Source organism: Syngnathus scovelli, chromosome 12 (genome assembly GCF_024217435.2).
Source record: "Syngnathus scovelli strain Florida chromosome 12, RoL_Ssco_1.2, whole genome shotgun sequence".
NCBI classification, from domain to species: Eukaryota; Metazoa; Chordata; class Actinopteri; order Syngnathiformes; family Syngnathidae; genus Syngnathus; species Syngnathus scovelli.
The window spans coordinates 5247900-5268954 of NC_090858.1; the positions used below are offsets into that span (position 1 = coordinate 5247900).

The 21055-nt window shown below is 38.4% G+C and overlaps 1 protein-coding gene across 2 annotated transcripts; it reads left to right on the forward strand.

Annotated features, from left to right (window-relative positions):
* Window positions 1-666: 666 nt before the first annotated feature.
* On the forward strand, window positions 667-18210 carry vwc2 (von Willebrand factor C domain containing 2). Of its 2 annotated transcripts, XM_049736227.2 has the most exons (5): window positions 667-917; window positions 7330-7763; window positions 7854-8005; window positions 9214-9343; window positions 17394-18210. In XM_049736227.2, exons 2-5 carry the CDS (start codon window positions 7409-7411, stop codon window positions 17543-17545), a joined length of 789 nt encoding a protein of 262 aa, XP_049592184.1. In that variant the 5' UTR covers window positions 667-917; window positions 7330-7408; the 3' UTR covers window positions 17546-18210. The 2 variants fall into 2 exon arrangements, with proteins under 2 accessions (XP_049592184.1, XP_049592182.1); XM_049736225.2 differs by having other exon boundaries at window positions 7330-8005.
* Window positions 18211-21055: the final 2845 nt, after the last annotated feature.

A 21055-nucleotide genomic window follows, 5' to 3' on the forward strand; every position in this document is an offset into this window, starting at 1 on the left:
ACCCTTGAATTGACCCTACCGACTGGGGAACCACATTGGCCATTTTGTTGATGAAAATGTTGAAGTGCATATGATCAATAATTTCTTGGGACCCAAATAAAATGACAGTGAAGACTGACATTCAACCTCAGGCAAAACGGTAACAGCAGAGAGCACTTTTGTGTGTATGCTAATGGATGTTCAAAGTTTTCAGGTCACAGCCGAGATAATGAATTATTTTATAAACCAATGCGGACGGAGTGGTCTTCATACTGGAATTGAAATCAATACTAGGCTTACAAAAAGCAACTTAAAAAATAAAAATAAATTAAACTGTAAATATGTAACTTGAATAATAAAAATTGTATTTTAAATGTATATCCCACAATTTTAACTAGAAAGGATTGATCTCAAATATAAAATGGCTCAATAAGTGTTGAACTGGTTGAACTGCACAAATCCAATTATAATAGTTTATTACCTATTTTATCTTGATAACTTATGGAAAAAAAATACATAAAATGAATGATCACTTTTAACGGCTCCGTGCCCAATTAACCAACAGAGTATAAAACCAATCTGGATCACCAGATTTCCTTGCCCCATCAGCAGTTCAGTCTTTTAAATCGTGCCACCTGGCGGCCAGATTGTTAGTTGCAGGAACCAAAGCACCCCGCCTCCATTTATTTAATAATTTGGGGAGAGAGAATAAAGTGCCCGCGCGTGTGGAGCATCAGACTCTCCGAATCACAAGCAGAGCACGGAGCACCTTGCACATTTTTGTGAAACGACTAAAGTTAAAAAACGATCTTCTAGACAACCACCGTTTGACAAAGTGGACCATCCTGCACTTGTGATCTTTTGTTTCTGTCTGGGTTCCTTCGAACTGTGTGTAACGGTGATCCAAAAGCGCTGAGGGAACAGTACGATTATCACAGGTAGGTTCACGTCATTGTTATATTGATTGATATTTGGTATGTTTTTCAGTGCACTTATAAGAGAATTACAACCTGTAATTATTATGATTATTATTAGCAACAAAAAAAAAAAAACATTCCAGTGCATTTACAGAATAATATTCTTTATGCACCTGTGGATACTGCATGTCTTCCTTTAGTGTGCATCTTAAAGATGGGAGGAGAAAATAAATGTTTGATAAATTACATGTAGAATGGAATTCTATTCAGATTATATTCGGGAACGTATGCTCGGGTGAGCTTTCCTTATTTTTGTATCCGGAAAATGTAAATGTCACTACATCTCTGGGTGAGCCACATCAAAAAGGAATATACACAATGTGTCATATGCTGCACTCTGCCCTTTAATATCGCCTCAGTTCTTTTTTTTTTTTTTTACTTTTCCTGGCTGGAATTGTGCACACAAGCACATTTTCACCTTTATTCCATTCCACATGATCCAAAGATTACATGACAGTTTTACAAGAGTGGGTTGTATGTTTGCAAAAACTTTCTTTTCATGTAGGTCACTTGTGAGATTTACAGTGAAAGGATCAAATTCGGTTAGACAGCCCTGCAGCAAATTATTTGCTAGCAGATGGCTCAATAACTCTGCTTTGGTTTACATTCTTCTTCTAATTAGACTACATGATTCTACCCTTAACCTGTTTAATTTCTTTTTACATGGCATCATTAATTCAATGCTTTCTCTGCCCTGTCAGATCGGAGCACACAAGCAAGAACTGTCCTAAGCTTTCATGTCTTAAGCCTTGCAATGCGCTTTGTCACAAATTGACCCAAAGTAAATAGTTTCCTTGCACATTTGTGTAGATGTTTGAATGTTGGAGCAGTGAAGCTAAGGAATTAGATTCAGCAAAAAAAACTAAATCAAGTGCAGACAGCTGTGCAGGCATATTGCGAGTCTGATTTAATTCTAGCCCGTGGACTTGCTTTTCCTCTAAATGACATCCAGTTTGATGTGACAGAGGGACATCGTTGGACTTTTATTCACTGAGACATTTTGAACACGATACTCGCCGTGGAGGTTCATTGCCAGCCAACCTGTGTGAGCTTTGCAACAACAGCCCTTCCATACAAATCAAAACACGAGGCTGCGAGCTCATCTCTGGATGTCGCCGGTCATGTGGATGAAACATGGCCGTAATAGATTTGATTCTTTTGAATAATTCAGCAGAGCTAGTAATTATCAACAAAAACTGTCTCAGCTCATGTGAGGAAAATTCCTGAAGATGGGAAATCTGCCTCAATTTATTTCAGCCTATTTATAGCATTGACTCATTCACTACCATTGACGCATACAGACGTCAAAGTTGTAGTTTATCTGTCTATATGAGTCAATGGCAGTGAATAAGTTAATGTGTTGCTTCATTTGCTCAAAGCAACCCTGGAAGAAAAATCTGAGTGACAAGACTGAAGAGCGCAAGAGGCAGGTCAACCTTTTCTCCACTTGTTATATTATTGAAGTCTTGTCAGACTAATCTAGTGGAATAGAATGAGTAGTGTCCAATTAGTCAAGCTTGAGTTAAATTTTCTCCCTGACTTAATGCTCCTTCTCAAGACTTACGGGCTTTATTTCCTCTGCTTGGTAATGAAAGCAACAATATTTATTATGAGTCATACATCAACGCTACGGTGGGAATCACTGAATCGTGAACCAACAGCCAGGTTAAATCTCTCTTTGATTAATCACCGCGGCTGCACCTCGGTGATCAACTGTGACAAATATGTCGACGTGAGCAAAATATTGACCTTTGACTTTGGGAACGTGTATGCAAAGTGGCATCGCTAATCTGCTCGTGCTGCAAAAGAAGTGGGTTTTTTTTTTTTTGGCTCCCTGCAGAAAGTCAAAGTAACATTTAAATGTCAGTGGAGATCAGGATCATAAAGTCCACCCGCCCCGTCCCAAAAAAAAAAAAAAAAAAAAAACGTGGATCAATAGCAAATTTACAATATTAATAGCAGAGCTGGGCAATGATGTGAAGATAATTTGTTGTAAATTTGGCTTTGTGTCAAGGAAAAGCTCTCAGTATCATTAAGTAGTCAAAAGTAGTTCATGTTTTGTTTTGAGATATCTTACTCATTGTTTTAACATTTATCACCTTGATTATCTCACTTTTATTAGGAGACAAAAATAAAAACCTTTATTGAGCCGTAAACCTGTTTTTAGTGCTGATGCTTTGTGTGAAAGTGTTTTATTTAGTGTTAATATGCTGTAAGGCCCAATTGCATTATCAGGCAATCTATTTACTCTTGCATTAGCAATCTTTCCTTCGTTTTAAAAATAATCATATTCACCATTTAGGTCTGCTGTAACTGGACATCTAATGTGTTTTGTTTGGGCATCCAATCCCCCAAATGTGTTCACACATTAAACCAAATGGAATTAACATAAAGTGTAATGTATTCCTCTGACAAAAACAATCGCTTGCACAGAGTATGTTACATTATATGACAACAATAAAACTTTTTGCACTTCAACATTGCTGTATAGCTTTGCCGTGACAAACAAATGCAAATTCATTGAGGATCATTCACATTTAGAGTTTCACTATTTTTCATTATCTGGAATCAGGAAAGTTGGTGGAGCATTAAATGCTGCTTACCCTTTTATGTTTTTGATCTTTCAATAAGAGCAATTGCATTTTTGGATTGACTTTATAGAGAGGAGTGAATTTCCCATCAGCCCAACATTCGATTCACTTACAATTTTTTTGCAAAACGATTCACGCACCGATGCACCTCAATCATGAGCTGTATATATTTTTTTCTTACCGTGCGTAGTAACTTTCAAACATGTTACATTATTAGATGTCACATTAGCCAACAAATCTGTCACAGCTATGCAAAAAGCCAACTCTGGTTTCAGTTGCGTGTATGTACACAGTTTTGGTCGCACAAATCAATTCAGACTTCCGACTGTTATGTGGACTAATGGCCCATTAAAGCAATTAAAGCAAAATAGAATACATGCCTTGGTTGCAACCAGCCAAGGCAGTGTTGATTCATTCTCACGTAGTTTGTGTTCAAAAGAAGAACAGCATGACGTCAGGCAATATTATGGTGCAATAACTCTCCAGGGAAGGATTACGTGGTCTATACTATATAACGATGATGTCAAAAGTAGAAAATATAACTGAGAATAAGATCATCCTATCGTTTTTTTGCAAGCCGATGGACAATTGTAAAGAGTTTTACATTGTTTGCAAAATTAGCTCAATCTCTGTACTTTACTAACATTTGATATACATTCATTTAACTATGTGGAAAAGCTCATTTTCTCTATTTTCATCCAACATGAACATAAAAACATTATAATATTATTGATTTAAGTTAATTTTTCCCATAGTCAATCAAGGAAATGCAGTCAAATGCCTAACTAAATTGTGTTTCGTTACTTTAAAATCGTTTACCCATCTATCATTTGATTTGAAATGCGTCAACAAACTACGGAAATATGGTATACGACTCATTAATATATATATATATATACATCCCCCTTGAGGTTTGTTTCTACACCTCACAGATTTAGAAAGCATTACTTATTAAAGGAATAAAATGAGCAAACATTTTGCCTGGCTCCCCAAAACCCCTGTGGTCCACCACTAAGCAATATAAATACAAATATTGTATTGTGAGTCACATGCAAACCATGCATCTTTTTTTAATTGACACTTTGGAAACTTAAATATTCCCAACATTGGAGTTGCTTCAGAGATGCCCAATATTTGGAAGCATGCAGAGAAAGGAACGAGAGCACCTCATGTGAAAAATCACTTCATTGCATATTCTGAGTGTTAAAAAGAAATAGGGAGATTTTAAAAGGCTTCATTTTGACTCTCATTGCAAGCGGAGAATTGCTACACTGCAGTAAATACGAGTCTTAAAAGCAAGTTGCACCTCAAGCAATACAAATACACAACAATTCAGTCGGGCTTTTATAAGTTCCCGCCCACATGCAACTACCAATTATGACGAAACCCAAAATATATACAGTCAAACATACATATGTATTTTTTCTTTTTTTGATTGTGCTCCTTAAAACCTGGAAATGTATTTTTAGAGTGTGTGGAAAATGTGCCGAACACAGCACAACTCTAGATTGGGAGTGTTTTGGCATTTCTCCCCATAATAATTGAAGCAGTTTATCACACAACTCCTTTGGGATTTGTGGATAATGGAGTGTTTATGACGTTGTGGGTTGTCGCTATCTATCACTTTTGCCAATTTCAGTGGCAAAGTACACGATCGGCATATATATATATATATATATATATATATATATATATATATATATATATATATATATATATATATATATATATATAAATAAACCAGAAAATAAAGACACACCGGGGCTGATTTGTATCTTAATAGAACTGACACAATGCAGAGAACTCAAAGAAAATATGTGATTTCCAATAAAACAGCATTATTAAGTTTTGAAAAGAATCACCTTGAAAAAGCTGCAAAAAAATACTATAACAATTCAGAATGAATGAAGCCTGTCCTACAGTCAGTTTTCCTTTTTGTACTCCAATGCAATGGATTTCTTCTTTTGCATTGGATGTCCTCAGTTCCTCCTGCTCATTTTTTTAGCTCTTCAAAAATACAAGGACAAAAAAAAATGAAATGGCTAGTATAATGGAAGGTTTACGAGCAAGGCACATTTATATATTTTAGTTTTGGGACAGTAGTGCCCAGAGGTAGTAAACGACTTTAGAACATTATAAGAGCAGTAAATTTTATAGTCATATCTGTATTTTTTGACAGAATGGCGGCGATACACAATATAGATCATGTTATTTTCACAAAGCTGTTAACAACATAATGTGTTTTATAGTCTTCCAAACAACAAAATAAAAAGACAACTCAATAACTTCAAGGAAGACGTTTTAATCCTTAGCCAATAACAAAAAATGGAAAAAAAATAAGCCCATCACCTGTAAGTCATTTCAAAAACAGTACAACTGCAATCACAGGTTCTCCTCACCAGCAAAAAAAAAAAAAAAAAAAAGCGTGTCCCTTTCGGTGTTCCATTTATAACTTGTATTACCGTAGTTGTATTTTCAACACACCAGTTTTTTTTATTTTTTATTATAGTTAGAGCTGAAGTATTTTCGGAAAATCTAATTACAATGATTTCTGTGTGACAATTTAACTTTTCTAATCTATTTTTTCAACCAGGCAATTAATACATTTTTTTAATTTATTCCCATTACATATTAATTTATTCCCATTACTTTCACAGTGTCATAAAAAGCCATGTGACCGCTTGTAACAGCTGTTAAGGTGGTTCGGGGTGAGGTTCTTTTACTAATGGGCTCATCTTTTCATCTCTCGTTCTCCCTCTGCTGCCTTTCTCTCCCGCTACAACTCAAAAGCTTCTGCCTCAAAAAAAAGCAAATCAACATTGCTCCAATACTGCCAGCAGTTTGAGGCAGACAGAATATTTTGTCAGGTTGTCTAAATAACATCATGTGCTGACTCTAACTTCTCCATATTCTGTCACTCCAGAGTCTTAAAGTGAATCCATGCATTGAACTAGGCTGGAATAAATTCACATTGGATTATTTGAAATGTAGTTAGTCAACACAGCCTAATTATATCATTGTATAAAATTGTTAACATCAATACAATTGCCGCCTTTGCGTGGCCTCAGCAACGGTAAGGAAATAAATGGAAGTAGGCCACCGAGCGCAGCAAAGCGTCATAGCAGGCATTTGAATTTCAAAGTGCCAGAGTAAATCAAGTTTAGCAAGAGGCAAAAATAAAAATATCCAGCACAGCCTTTTTTGTTTTTAATCAACTATGCTGTGTTTGCAGTTTACTTCAGGGTTTTACTCCTCCCGAGGTGTTGCATATTAACGTATAAAGGCTACATTCAAAAGATGTGCAATTACATGTGATTACAACACAAAAGAAAGCTCCAAGGAGGTTTTTAACTCGAGAGTATGCGGGGTAAAAATACAAAGCTTCTTCACTTACGGTTACCGTGACACGAATTATCTTTTTTATTTTTCAAATCAATCCCGCTTACTGAGATTCATTTTAAGAAGTAAATTGATTGAGGCTTTTTGTTCCGTTAAGAGGAGCAGAGGAGCTTTAAAATGTTGGATTCAGGTTTTTCCTTTTTGCCACCAACAAGACTGATTGATGCAGGGAACTGTTCCAGTAGCACACCGTATCGATTTCCTAACACAGGTCTATGAATGTTCCCCATCTTAACAATGCAATTCCCCGATCTTCAATTTTCTGGGGATTTTTGCCCGTTTGATGGAACAAAGCCACATGAATGTGTAACCCTGTACCAAAGCCCAGTCATTGAATAAAAAGTGACAAAATACATAACCCCAGTTTAATTTTCTCTTTCCAGATGGACTGGCTCACACCTGAGCTGTGAAGTGTGTTATGTGAGTCAAGGTGTTTTCCCACCTCGCCAGTGGTGGGGAGAGATGCTGCACTCTGTTGCCATGACAGCAGAGGTTCTCTTTGTTCTCTGGTTCCTGATGAATGGGGCTGAAAGTAATCCTCTAACGACTCTACCGGTTAGCCGTGAACGTCTGGAAAAGGTCTTGACCCAAGCTAGAGAGGACAAAGTGGTCCCCAAGCAACCCGAGGACAACAATACTTTGGGTCTAAACAGAACCGGCACGAGCCGTGCAAGATCTAACCTCAGATCGAAGGGTGGGAAGTCCCAAGAGCTGTGGACTGATCAAGATAAGTTCAAACAAATTGACGTGGGTCCCACAAGTGACGTCACCCTGTCCTTGGAAGCCATCGACGAGTACGCCTACCCGGACTACAGGGGTAAAGGCTGCATGGATGAGAGCGGTTTTGTATTCGCGATCGGTGAGCAATTCACCCCAGGCCCGTCCACGTGCCCTTGCCTTTGTACAGATGAAGGTCCTCTCTGCAGCAAGCCCGATTGTCCCAGGGTGCACCCTCGCTGCATTAAAGTGGACACAAGTCAATGCTGCCCGCAATGCAAGGAGAAAAAGAACTACTGCGAATTTCGGGGAAAGATCTACGCTTCGCTAGAGGAGTTTAAGGTGAGTTCATGGTCTGCATTCACTGTGGAGCAAAAAGCTGACAAAACGCCCTTTGAGGTTCAAATTGTCAAGCACTACAAAAAAAAAAAGTAGTTGCAGGTGAGGAAGAAGGCATGATCTAATGGCAAAGATCAGCACTTGTTTTTGTTCGTTCTAGAATATTTCTGTCGGCTCGTTTTCGAAGTCTTCATACGGTACTCTCTTACAAGTGCAAGTAAGTGTATCTTGAGATTGCTCAAGATGTTAGAAACGGTTTTATGATAAAGGTGTGCTGAGCTAAAGCTGCAAAAAAAAACTTTCTGACACAAGCATCGTATATTAGCCTTTGGCTGTGCCTTGGGATTTGCAACAGCCAGGTTGTTATGCGTGATTGCTAACTTCTTTGGGAAGTGCTGCCGCGCTCCATTTTTCAAGTGGTATGCGGAGGCGAAAGCCTCTGCAATCAGCAACAATACTGTCTGAATTAACCTTAGCGCTCTTGATAGAACCAAAGATGTGCTGCTATGCACAAGGGACTGACAAACAAGCCTTTCACAGAGCTGCAATCTGTTCACAATCAGCTACAGTCTTTTCTGGGTTATGATATGGAAAGGAACAATTGAAGAGCCAAGACATTTTGGGACAATTCTGACAATCTCTTAACTCATTCGCTGCCAGACCAGTTAAAATGGATCTTTGACGTTTATAGCCGGCAATGGCAGTGAATGAGTTAATTAAAAAGGGTGTGTACACTTGTGCAACCACATTATCTCAGCTGCTTTTTTTTTCAACTGGCTTTTACAGGTTAAACGTCACATTAATGATGGAAAAAGTTTTGAAATTATTTATGGTGGTTTAGTTTCTTTGACATCACAAAAATGAAAGCATAGGGTTCTTGGAGTAAACATGAAATGAAAGAGGTCGAGGAGAATATTGAGGAAAAATAAAATTGGACCGTTTAACTCTATTCTGAAGACGAGAGCTCACAAAAACATTCTGCCCGAAGGCCTTTTTCCACAACACAAAAAAATTCAATTTTTCCAGAACCTATCATCCGATTTTCAAAATTTCCTGTTCATTGTACTCAGGTTGAAGTATCCATTCCAACTCAGCATTTTGACAGTCCGTCATTTTTAAGAAATGTTATCACGCTGCTATTGTAAGACAGGGATAGCAAGGAATTAATAAAAAAAACAAAACCCAATGCCTCCGCTAATTGTGTTTTCCAGGTGTCACCTTGCGAGAAATGCCGATGCGAGCCGAGCGGAGAGGTGCTGTGTTCTGTGTCGGCTTGCCCTCTGACGGAATGTGTGGACCCGGAATACGAGCCGGACCAATGCTGTCCCATCTGCAAGAGCGGTAAGTGGAGTCACTTGTTTTAAATGTATTGGAAGCCCACAGATTCAGTCAGAACATCCAAACCAGCAAATGAATGGCTTCATCACAGTTTGTGTGTAGTAACTTAGTAGCTCCTTTTCAAAGGTCATACATTACACGCGGTTCATCAGTCACGTCCTTTAACAATTTTGATAAATTATTTCCAGCTAATTTCAAAGAGTGGCAGCAGCATCTGGTGCTATTATGAAGTCGAGGTAGAAGGAGGTACTGTATGTTCATGTTTTTGTTTTTAGTGTTAGAACTCTGCAGAAACCATGCTGCTTAGTCCTTCCAAGACAAATTGGTTTCCAATCATCGAGAACAGTATGTCCATGGGTTCTTTGCTTTTCTTGGTGTGACTATCAAATAGATATGTTTGTGTTTCCTCCAGAATAAAGAACAACAAAGATGATGCAGTATATGTTGCACACAAAAAAAAAACAGTTATAGTGCAACAATACTGCTTGAATCCCTTCAAAGTAAAAAAGAGAGATTAATGCGTTATCATGTTGGCGCAGAAATTCATGAGAAATGTTCAAATACTGAACAAAATGGCTTTCAAAAGAAATCTAGATTACATTCCAACCCAATAAAATGATCAAAGTAGACACATAATAGATAATACATGCCATTATATAACATTGAAATACGATTAAAATATGCTCATAAATGATGGTGATGATCAAAATACAAATTAAGAGTCAAAATGTTGTTTCTTTCCCTCGGGCAGACACTGACAGTCATGTTTAGCTGTTGGATTTTGGCAGGCAACAAGATGATTGTTTGTTCGCTTGTGAAATACGTACATGCCCAAAGAGCTTTGTGTTACATTTAGGCACTGCTCCAATTTTCTCCCTTTGGATTGCACAGCAGATTTGCTGAGCTTCAGTTGTATGCGCATCTGTTTGGAGACAGATGTGGCATGGCTGTCAAATAATATTCACAACTGCCACCAAGCCGTCATGCTCTTTTCATCCGGGGAAGGATTTGCTGTGTTGCAATGGAATCCACCCATATTACCATAAGCTTGACTTCAACATGTCTAACGCAGCAAACTACTAATACAAAAAATAAAATAATTGTGGCGAACAGAGGTAAACCTCGCTATTTTATCTATTATGCTAGTCCCAAAATATATCGACCAGCGGGACCACCAAAAAGCACCACGACATCAAGCTCAGTCGCCAAAATATTATGTGTGGACAACTACTGTGTGATGACTTTATTCGGATCAGAACTTTGCAACATAAGTATTGAAACAGCTATGGAACACAAGATGAGATTGGTTGGCCCTTTAAAAAAAAATAAAAAAGCTCTCATTAACTCGACTTGCATCAATTTATAGCAAATACAAGAAAACTCAACTCGTTCAGCCTTTACCATGATCAGTGTCTGGAATTGTCGATTAATTCCTAATCAATTTTAAAAAATGGTTGACTAGGTCACATGATCAGAACACACATACCTGTACCCAACACAGTGATGCCGAAGCTCCCGCTGCGGAGAGAAATAGCACCGTATTGAATGATATCATCTGTTCATATACCCTGTAGCCAGGAAGACAGGAAATGATACAGACAGTGAGCTCTGTAATTAACTGTGCAGCACCACCAACAAGCCACGTTCAAAACAATGAACACGTGCAATGAAGCCATCCCGAACCAAAAGCCAGCCAGCGGCCCTGAAGGGATCATCAAAATAAAAGTGCAGACAAGTTTTGCTCATTGGATTTGGAGAGAGTGGACCTGGCCACTTCAAATTCAACACAGTTTGCTCTCTTGTGAGTGACAGCATATATTTCAGTTTTGTCACTTTTACAATTTATTGCCAGCGGCTGAATGCGTTACGGGAAGAAAAATATAATTAACGTAAGGTCAAAATGAAATTCATCATCCTTCATCATCCAAAAGAAAAGAAACGCGATAAAAAAAATGACTACCAAAATTGCACTTGTTATTGCCAATTGAAAAAAAAAATGCAAAAGATAACCAATAAGACTTAAATAAAGCAGTTGTCATTGATTTTTTTTTTTTTCTGCGTTGGAAACAAATGCAATTCAAATTTGTCACTCTCCTTGCAGCTACAATACAAAGGAGGTATTTTTTGTAAAAATAAATAGTTATGACTCGCTGCAACATTCCACCTGCCCACCGTTAACAAATTCTACGTGACAGAAAATAAAAAACTTTCACCCTTCGCAGTAATTAGTGTAAAATAAGTTCATCGGCGACCATTAAAATTGTCGCCCTGCTCGCATATGCTGTTTAAGTGTAGCAGATGTGTCGCTTGTAGGAAATGTGTCACATCAAAGCTCACATCATTAGTAGGAAAATAACAAATTACTCATCCAGGGGTGATTTAACACCGACTGACTGACTGAGTAAATTACCGTAGCTGTGCTAATGTTCTAAGGTACATCAAAATTGAGAATATAAATCTCAAGGGTGTAACATTAGTATTCCGATTCCTCGTTCAACGCGTATGCTGATTGAGCCAGTTTGCATTTTTGCATGGCTTTCATCGCTAAATGCAAGTATTGCATCGTTTGATGAGTTAATCAATTATGCACTGACATTATCGTGGCCTTTTCAGACATGCAAAAATCGATGACTGTGGCAGGGTCCCCTGTCTCAGATGTGTTATTCACTTGTTATGCATGCAGACATTTTGGGGAAGAGCCAAGGGATGAAGATGAAAGCGCCAGGTATCGCTGACATCTAGCCCAGACAGTTGTTCATGAATATCAAAGGACAGCTGTGAATGAAGGCAACTTTTTTTTTTGCCATTTGACTCATCCTTAGATAATTTTTACCTATAAAGTTTGTGACTGACAATTATTAACAATAGTGGCACCTCATTTATAGTGCTTCAAGAAAAACACTATTTTAAGCCATCACCATGTCATGGTGGTGGACCCCAAAATATTGTCGGTAGGAGTCACCTGGGATTGTCTAGTAAAGTCATCTGTCAGAAGAACTTTCAACTCCAAGCTCTGACAGAACTTTAACCAGGAGAGGAACATTGTGGACCATATTCCTGCTTTGATTTGCCCGGACTTCCCCTATTGGTCATCCAGAATTTGAGTGCAATGGGAGGATAGTCCATGAAGTTAACACACTTCATACAACGGCCGTGTGTATCAATTGGAGAGTGCACCCACACCAGACTTCAAACTTGCATGATTAAAGTCTGTTGCCATTATCATAACAGTCTGAGTGCATAACCATCTGTTTGTCTATGGCACGCTGCAGCATTTCCATGGCAACCTTAGCATTACCTTGGGGTAGCACTACAATGATTATGATAATCGTGGAATCTTTTAGCAAGTAGAAGCAAAGTGTAACATAAGAGTCACTCCATGTCCAGATGTCCTCTATTGTGGCGTTATTAAAGATTGTTCACGTACACACACAACCCTTGTCCACATTACGGACTTGTTGGTTCTACCCGTCTGAAGAGAAAAGTAGATGGCCCGCTAGCTCATTGGCAGAGTTAGGGATAAAAGAGCCCAGCCACATCTCCGTATCACACAGTACCGCAGTCGTAGCTCATCCATTTTATTGTTGAGTTGGGAGTTTGGAAAGGCAGTTTTGAAGGGGTTCGCAATTAGTCCAGCCTTTAGCCTCGTCCCAATCTCTGTTGCTTCCTGCGTCGCCACTTTGGGCAGATGGTGAAGGAGAGGCCTGCTGATCTGCAGCTCTCTGGCACAATCAAGTAGTCCCAGTTGCTGTCATTAAATGAATCATAGAAAGGAGTTCTGGAAAGTATTGCAAATATGATCTGGTTATTCCACTTATGAGTATGAAAGTGAGAAAACAAATGCAAAAACCTTCTAAAACTACTCCTCAATCTGTTGCAACTTGACGAGTGGCCGGTCGCTACTTTTGCTCACGTCACCATCTCGGTTCGTCAAGTCAAGCAAATCGATTATTATGCCCATCTCCTATTTTTCAATTTAAAATGAAGCTTCTGCTTTTGAAAGATGAAAATAACGACATTAAAATCAGAGATGCCTCTCCATAATCGAAATCGAAATAAATCGTCCTCTACACTTGCAGGTAACGTACAAGGAAACAAATGGTGTTTTTCCGAGACCCAGACATTAGGGTCAGCACTAATCTGGGGGGGGGGGGGGTGATAAACGATTTGAACCGGAGCCAATATCACTTCAAACTGAGCAACATGAGACATGGTGGCTCTGTTGCCAAGAGCGATAAAGGCTCAGTTGAATTAAGGCAAGTATTAAGGTCCTCTTAAGATGCGTCTTAAAAACACACACACACACACACATGCTGCACTAAAAAAAAAACCAAAATAAAACATAAATACTATAAGAAATTGAACTCCACACTTGTTGCCTGTTTATCCTTGTGGCAGCCCAAGAAGAAAGAAACACTATCCTGTAGAATAATTTAACACATTTGAAGCTAGTCAAGCCTGGTAAGACATTGAGCCCTACTCTGATATTTTCTTTTTAGTCAATTTCCAAGTGGCCATTCCACAGCAACCAACTTTGCATCATCCGCAAGTGGAGATCTTGCAGGTCCTTTTAAATAAGATATGCCTATCTTCTGCACAATGATGAAAAAGGGTAAATTTTTCTGCCCTTATGAAGGACATTGAAAACAATAGGCAAGGCGCCGGTGTCCCTGTGGATTCATCCATAAAGATTAGAGGTGGTCTAACTGGATAAAACATAAAAAAGAAAAGATCGTGCTGGACGGAATACAGACACTCTAAGCTATTAATATCATGAATTCATTTATTCATTGTGTTGTTAAATTGGTCCCTCATGTTTTATCTTTACACATCAGTGACACTTTTATCCTGTATTTATAATGCAAATACACTCAAGAAGTCCATTAAGATGAGAGATTTTTTCTCTCTAGATAATTGAGATCTGTTGGTTTTCTTTTTTTTTTTCTCAAAGATGGGATGTGAGTGTTTGAAAGTGTGCTCTCTTCTGTTGTCTGCTTTTCAAGCTATAGGTGCTAATGACACATCATGTCCATATGCTCCCTTTGTCACATCTTCATAAACACTAGTGAACGTCTGGCTCCACAGTCCATTCGTCTCTGTGAGTGTCATTGAAAAGCTTTCGTGCTATCAAACGTGCTGCATAGAAAATACATTAATAGAATGAAACCATGACAAAAGAATAAAATAGTGATCAAAATGAAATCCATGCACCCATGCAACTGTGGGTGTTTCACAGTCTTATCAAGATAAGGGTTGACGTGTGTTTTACAATATTATTGTCCTTGCAAATCTTTGACATGTTGTCGTAAGGATCCCTAATGATGACAAATGGGGAAGGACAGTCGTCCACAGCCACAAGACGAGATGTTCCCCAGTAAGGGTGCATGTCGGCATCTAAAGGACTTATGAATGTGTTGAGGTTGACATTTTGACAGGCTGTTCGAATTGATTGATGTGCTAGCAGCACACTTCTTCTGGCTGCTGACACCTCGTGAAATGCGGCGGCTGCAGCGGAAAGACTCCTCCTCATTCTTCAGTCCCCTAATTACATCGTAATGTATAACCAGCAGCTTGAGAGCTTGTTAGTGCAAGAAATGGCCATTGTTATGCTATACCTGATGCTGCGAGACACAATTCCTGTCGAGTTTATATTTCGTGTGGTGAGGCTGGGGAGATAATGGATGCTTTATGACCTTTTTTTTTTTCCCCTGGTGGCGGAAGAAGAAAGCACGAGGAGAAAACAGCCATTCAAAAGGGTAGACAAAGAAAAATCCATAATTTATTCATTTATAATTTAGCGCTGAAACACATTTTGTGTCTTAGTGTGTCACGATTTCCACCACTGCTTGGGTAACATTAGCAAAAGTGTCCTATGGGACATATTTATGTATTCATTCATTTATTTATTTTATTTGGCATATTCTCCGGTACCAGCAGTTTGATTTGTGCTTGAGGCAAGTTCAGGAAATAAGAAGAAAAACATAATTTTGAAAGGAATTCACAAGTAGGTCTTAAGAGCTTGGCGGCACGCTGAGCACATCCGTGAGGCGAGAGGTGGGGCATACCCTGAACTGGTTGCCAGCCAACCACTATAATGTACTTGTTAGAGGTTCGGAAAGTGAGAAGAAAAAAAGAGGATCTTCTTAAAAAAAAAAAACATTTGTATTGTCTGTCTGAGATGGTTGTTTCGAGATACGAAAGTGCGGCCATCTTGATGTGAACTGCATTACACAAATCAAAATTTATAGCATATTGGATGGTAAAAGAGTACGCACAAACAAGCAAGACCTGAAACCAAAAGATGAATCTTTTAAAGCTCACCGTTACGACATGACTGAATTGAAAAAAGGGCCGCAGTTCACTTCAGGTTTTCTCCGTTGAGTACTAAGTGTGTGTTGCCCCAGCCCTTTAAAAATAAAGTCTTTGGAGATGCCAAAATTATTTAACATTTGATCTTTGGCCCTTACTATTACACCAGTTTTCGATTATTGATGTAAAAAAATAAAAATAAAAGATTCCTTCCTAGTCTGATGCTAAATGGAAAACGTTTCTCTGCATAAAACAAGGGCAAGGCACTCAATGGTCTCAAGAGTCTGTTAATGGCACTGAAAAGCTAAAATAGAAGCAGAGCATGGATGATGCATGGCAGTTTGGGGGAAAATGTCAGCATGTAAATTCCACCTTTTAAATGACCCTGGTGAAAACATCCTGTAAAAATGACTTCTATGTTGGTTGGCTTCTCATTACTGCCGGTCAGAAAAGGGCAATACACGACACTCACGGTATTACAAGCCTTATCGCAAAATTTGATATTTGTGTGTCTACCAAATTATTTTCCTGCCCTTTTCATCGTCATACCATAATGTGATTTTGGAATACCCCAGATTTTTCATTGCAAGTGTTATGCTATGCTTGTGGTCTGTTTGTCTTTGACTTGAAATGATCTTTTTCATGTCTTATCGAGTGACGCTTGTAGCTTTAATCTTTATGGATGAAAGATCGAGCTGTACACAGACAGTCTGCCAATGTTTATAAATGTCCTTCATGGGGGCAGAAGCAAAGCCAGTCTTAGGTATTCTTTAAGAAAAGTACATTGGACTATTTTGCAAAGCCCTGATTAAAATCCTACGAAACATCTGGAAAAGGTAACCTTCAAACATTGAGGCAGCTGGAGTAGTTTGCTCAAGAAGAGTGTGACAAAATGCCTGTCAGATTACATTACGAGAAGCATACATTTTGCCAGGAATTTTTCTTTGTAATAAATCTATTGGGCCGGAAAAATCAAGCAATGCCTGATTTACAGTAGTTGTTTATCCACCCAACCATTTACTATTTTGCTCATGCTAACATTCAAATATGGTTGTAGTAGTGCTGCTTTACTACTTTAGGACCTGGATGACTTGCATCAATTTGTGATATTATGCTGAAAGCACATTTTAGTTCGACATCCTCACATCAGCAAATAGATTTTTTGAATGGTTTAAATAAAAAATATGAAGGTTTTTGGTCAGGTCAAATCAAAGTCCAGTCTTGAATCTGATTGAAATTCTATGGAATATTCTTTCAAAGGCTTTTCATGCTTGAAAACCTGTGACCGTGTTGCTGAATTACAGCAATTGTGCAAGGATGACTGGGCCAAAATGCCTCCAGAGATGTGAACGCCAATTATAGTAAATGCTTGATTTCGGTTGTTGCTGAGGGCGGCCCAAGGCTTAGGGTGGCATTCATTTTCCACACAGGGCGATAGATTATTTATATTTGTATATATATTTGTATATATATTTATATTCATATTTTTTTTATATATATTTATATATATTATTTATATTTATATATATTTATATATATATTTATTTATTTATGTATTTATTTATTTTTTAAATAATACAATCATTAATTTACATTAACTGCAATTTGTGTTTACTTGCATTGTCTTTGATATTTATTTGGTTTGATGATGCGAAACGTTTAAGTGCGACAAACGTCGCTCTCTCTTTCTCATTCCGTTTATTCCTTTGCAATTCTCATTTCCCATTCTTATTCTTGCCAACAGGACCCAACTGCTTCGCAGACACTACAGTGATACCGGCCGGACGAGAGGTAAAGATCGACGAGTGTACAATCTGCTACTGCACGTACGAAGAGGGCACCTGGCAGATTGAACGCCAGGCCACCTGCAGCAAGAACGAATGCCAGCGCGGTTAGAGACTAGCGCGGTGAGAGGAACGTTGGCGAGTAACACTAACGTCCGTCCATATGAACACTTGGCCTTTCACCCAGACTTTTTCGGACATCAGGGTCAGTCGTCTCAACATTTGGAGTCTGCGCTAAGCAAAGGCTTTGATAAAGATTCGTAATCTGCACATAGAATATTTATTTATCTATGTGTTAAATTATTTATGAATATACGTATATATACATCTATACACAAATACTGTCTCGACGTCATTATGCTGTACTAGGTACAAATATTTTTTATAGTCTCTGTATTTTAATAATCGGTCGGCCTCATTGACTGCAAAGAAACACAAGCGAATGTATAGAACACACATGGTTGTCTTTGGAGGCTGAAACCTTGACATTTTCAAAATTCTGACAAGCCCTGACATGGCTGGCGCTCAGATGAGCAGCCATCTCCATCTGACGGGCACTGCTGTTCAAAATGATCAAGCACTGAGCCAAAAGTGAATTTAAAGCTGACTGTTTCTGACTTGTACTACTGTATGTTCTTTAGTCTCTTTGGATGTTTCAAGCGTGCTTTGATTTTTGAAAAGTGCTTTTTTTTGTATCTTGGTGCTCTACTGTATGTTTCTGTTTCAAATAAACAGCAGTCTGTGGCTCTGCGGGAGCTGGCATGAGGCTTCCCATCAGCCAAGTGCTTCTTTACTTACTAATAAAGTATTTGTGTCGTTGTGACACAGACCTTAGATACGAGTCAAATTGGAATCCTAAGAGGCCCTCGGAGGCAGACACTTTTTTTTAACTCGCCACCATACTGACAAATTTCTCAACCTAACACTTGGCACGGGGGGAACATGCAAACACCACACACAAAGTCCGGAGCCGGAATCGAACCCTGCACCTTTGAACTGTGAGGCGGATGTGCTAATCAGTGTGTCACCGTGCCCAAAAAAAAATAAATAAATAAAAAATAAATGATACAATCATTTAATCTGAATTTAGACCAGTCTTGAATTTAAATTTGACACATTTATATTTACTTCCTCCAGTTTCAAATGAGTAACGAGTGTGTGGCGGAGCCCAGCGGTTCCTCGGCCAGCAGATCAAAACGACTGCTCATAATAAATCCAGGAAATGAGCGCTGAAGGGCAGGTAACAGATCAATGAATGCAGATGCTGTGTTTCAAAATTTACCAGCTGTCTTTTGCATGAGCAAGACAGTGAACTCACACCTTACACTGAGCCGGTCATGCGGCACTACTCTGATCAAGAGGGTTGCCAGACAACGGCGTAACATCTCCAGCAGTGAAACGTGCCTCTGAGCTTGCCAGCAGGATCTGAGACAAATCAGCCTAAATGCATGTACATGCAAGCTGACAGGCTTTCTCCGAGCAGCTGGCACAGCTCCATTACAGTTTCTTGTCAGACCTAACGGGTCAGATTCTTTGACTGTCCTCTCAAACGTAAATCATTCATTCAAGAAGGAATGGAAATGTGCTCGCGCATAAGAGTGCTAAATGATTGTGGTTTCGCACTTCAGTCCAATGATTTCCTGTTACAGCACTCGAGGTTTAGTGTACAAAAGTGAACAAAAGTGATCAAACAGCATTGTCTTAGATCAGTGTACAACTTTGACAAACTGACTTGAACACGTGCCACATTTCAAGAGAACGAGAGGAGCCACTCTGATTGGCCCAGAGCGAGGTCAGCTATGATCACTATCACAGTGGCGCTGACCTCCCTTTGTCAATCTGCCGTCGGTGCTCATCTATAAAAATACCAACACCGGGTCTAACCCTCATGAGCCAGGCAGAATTCAAATTGAAACCCAGACTGTTTATTTGTATATTGAAAGAAAGTACTGTACCTTTGTTGGTTTGACTTCCCTGGTTTCTCATAACAAGTCAATAAAGCAAAATCTGTTTGGCGCTTTGTATTTATTTATTATCTGGTGTTAAATTTGTTATGTATTTAAGTACTTGTAGTCTCAGCATATGACTAAAGGGTAGTCGCGATTAAAGCAACATAAATCCTCGTCAAAAATGAGTCTTGGGTCTTTGACTTTGATGTCAAATTCCCTAGATAGTATGCTTATAAGCGAGTCTTCCTTATTAATTGGACGTATCTGTCAGAGGCACTGATAAAGGATTAGCCTCTGCACTTCCCAACACCGCAATGCTGTAATTAGACTCCTGCCCGGTTCTGGCCACTATTCACTTCTGCTGATCATATCATTGATGCTGATGAAATTTATTCCATATTTATTGCAACCAGCCAACTCTGTCGGTTGTAATTACAATGCCACAGGTTTTTGTAGCTCACAAATAAATGGCAGGCAGTTTTTTTTTTTTTTAAATACAAAAACATGTTAATTAAAAATTGAAAACATTCAAGATGAAAATAATGAATTGATATTCAAACCTTCCATGTTGGTGGCATTGCTTTAAAAATGTGAGTGCCATACATTTAAAGGTGTTTATCCTTTACTTTTGGATTGAGTTGTAATGTCTTCCTCGTCACCACCGGCATTGACTTTGAAAAGCACAGCATCTCTTACAGAAACATTTCTTAATGCTACCAGTAATCTTTTAATTATTTCATTACTCAGCACAAGTTAGTCATAATGTCTTTTAAAAATGTCCCCCAAAAACAATGCATTATCATTTATATTCTGGTCAAATACATCTCAGGATAATTGACATCTTTAAGCTGTTTACATGAGACAGAATAATTTGATTACATTTGGAAGAAAAAAAATTAATTCTATTTTTTTATCCCCAAAATAGCCAAAGTATTTTTAATCATCTTTGTATTCCACCATTTGTCTGAAAAGCACACGAATAAAGGAGATCTAAATGCAGGATGCATTCAATTATTTTTTAGAATAATACCGTTATAGCGCCATGTTTGGAGAAGGATGAAGAAGGATCGGTTGTGGGCTTAGCAAGCCGTAAAGAAAACTATGCTACGGCAACCACAGCTGCAGCTCCAGATCGATGTCACACAGCAATAAAATCAACCATGAAACTGTGGACATACAATATGTGTAAAAACTACAGCTGTCAGTTTAATGTGTTAATTAGGTTAATTAACTATGCTGCAAATGACCACACTATAAAACTTTACGCAATTAATTGTGAGTGGCATGTCGGCTGCAGTGACAGGTTACTTCCTGCTTGCACCATGGATGCCACACAGTAAGCTTACTTAGACCTTTTAATTTATTTATAAAAAAAAAAAAAGAGGAAAGATGGGACTATTAATAGGAAGGCAGTGATTTGTACCTTGTGTAAAAAAAAAATAATTTTCCTCCAGCCTGAATTATCACTCAAACGCTAAATGAACCAGTGATTTGAGAAGTGGAAGTGCTTTCTCTCTTTCTTTCTTTTTTATTTTTGTGTCTTCTACACTACTGCTCGAAAGTTTGTGGTCAATTGGAAATGTCCTTATTTTTCAAATAAAATTGCTATTTTTTCAGTCAGTATAACAATAATCAGGAATACACTATACATCGACAAATGACTTTTCTAGCCT

What these genes read in the sequence shown, in the direction of transcription:
- vwc2 (XM_049736225.2), top strand. Translation starts at nt 7,409, where the DNA reads ATGCTGCACTCTGTTGCCATGACAGCAGAGGTTCTCTTTGTTCTCTGG. An exon ending in CTTCGCTAGAGGAGTTTAAG is followed by an intron (nt 8,006 to 9,213) that starts GTGAGTTCATGG and finishes TGTGTTTTCCAG; the next exon opens with GTGTCACCTTGCGAGAAATG. An exon ending in CTGTCCCATCTGCAAGAGCG is followed by an intron (nt 9,344 to 17,393) that starts GTAAGTGGAGTC and finishes TCTTGCCAACAG; the next exon opens with GACCCAACTGCTTCGCAGAC.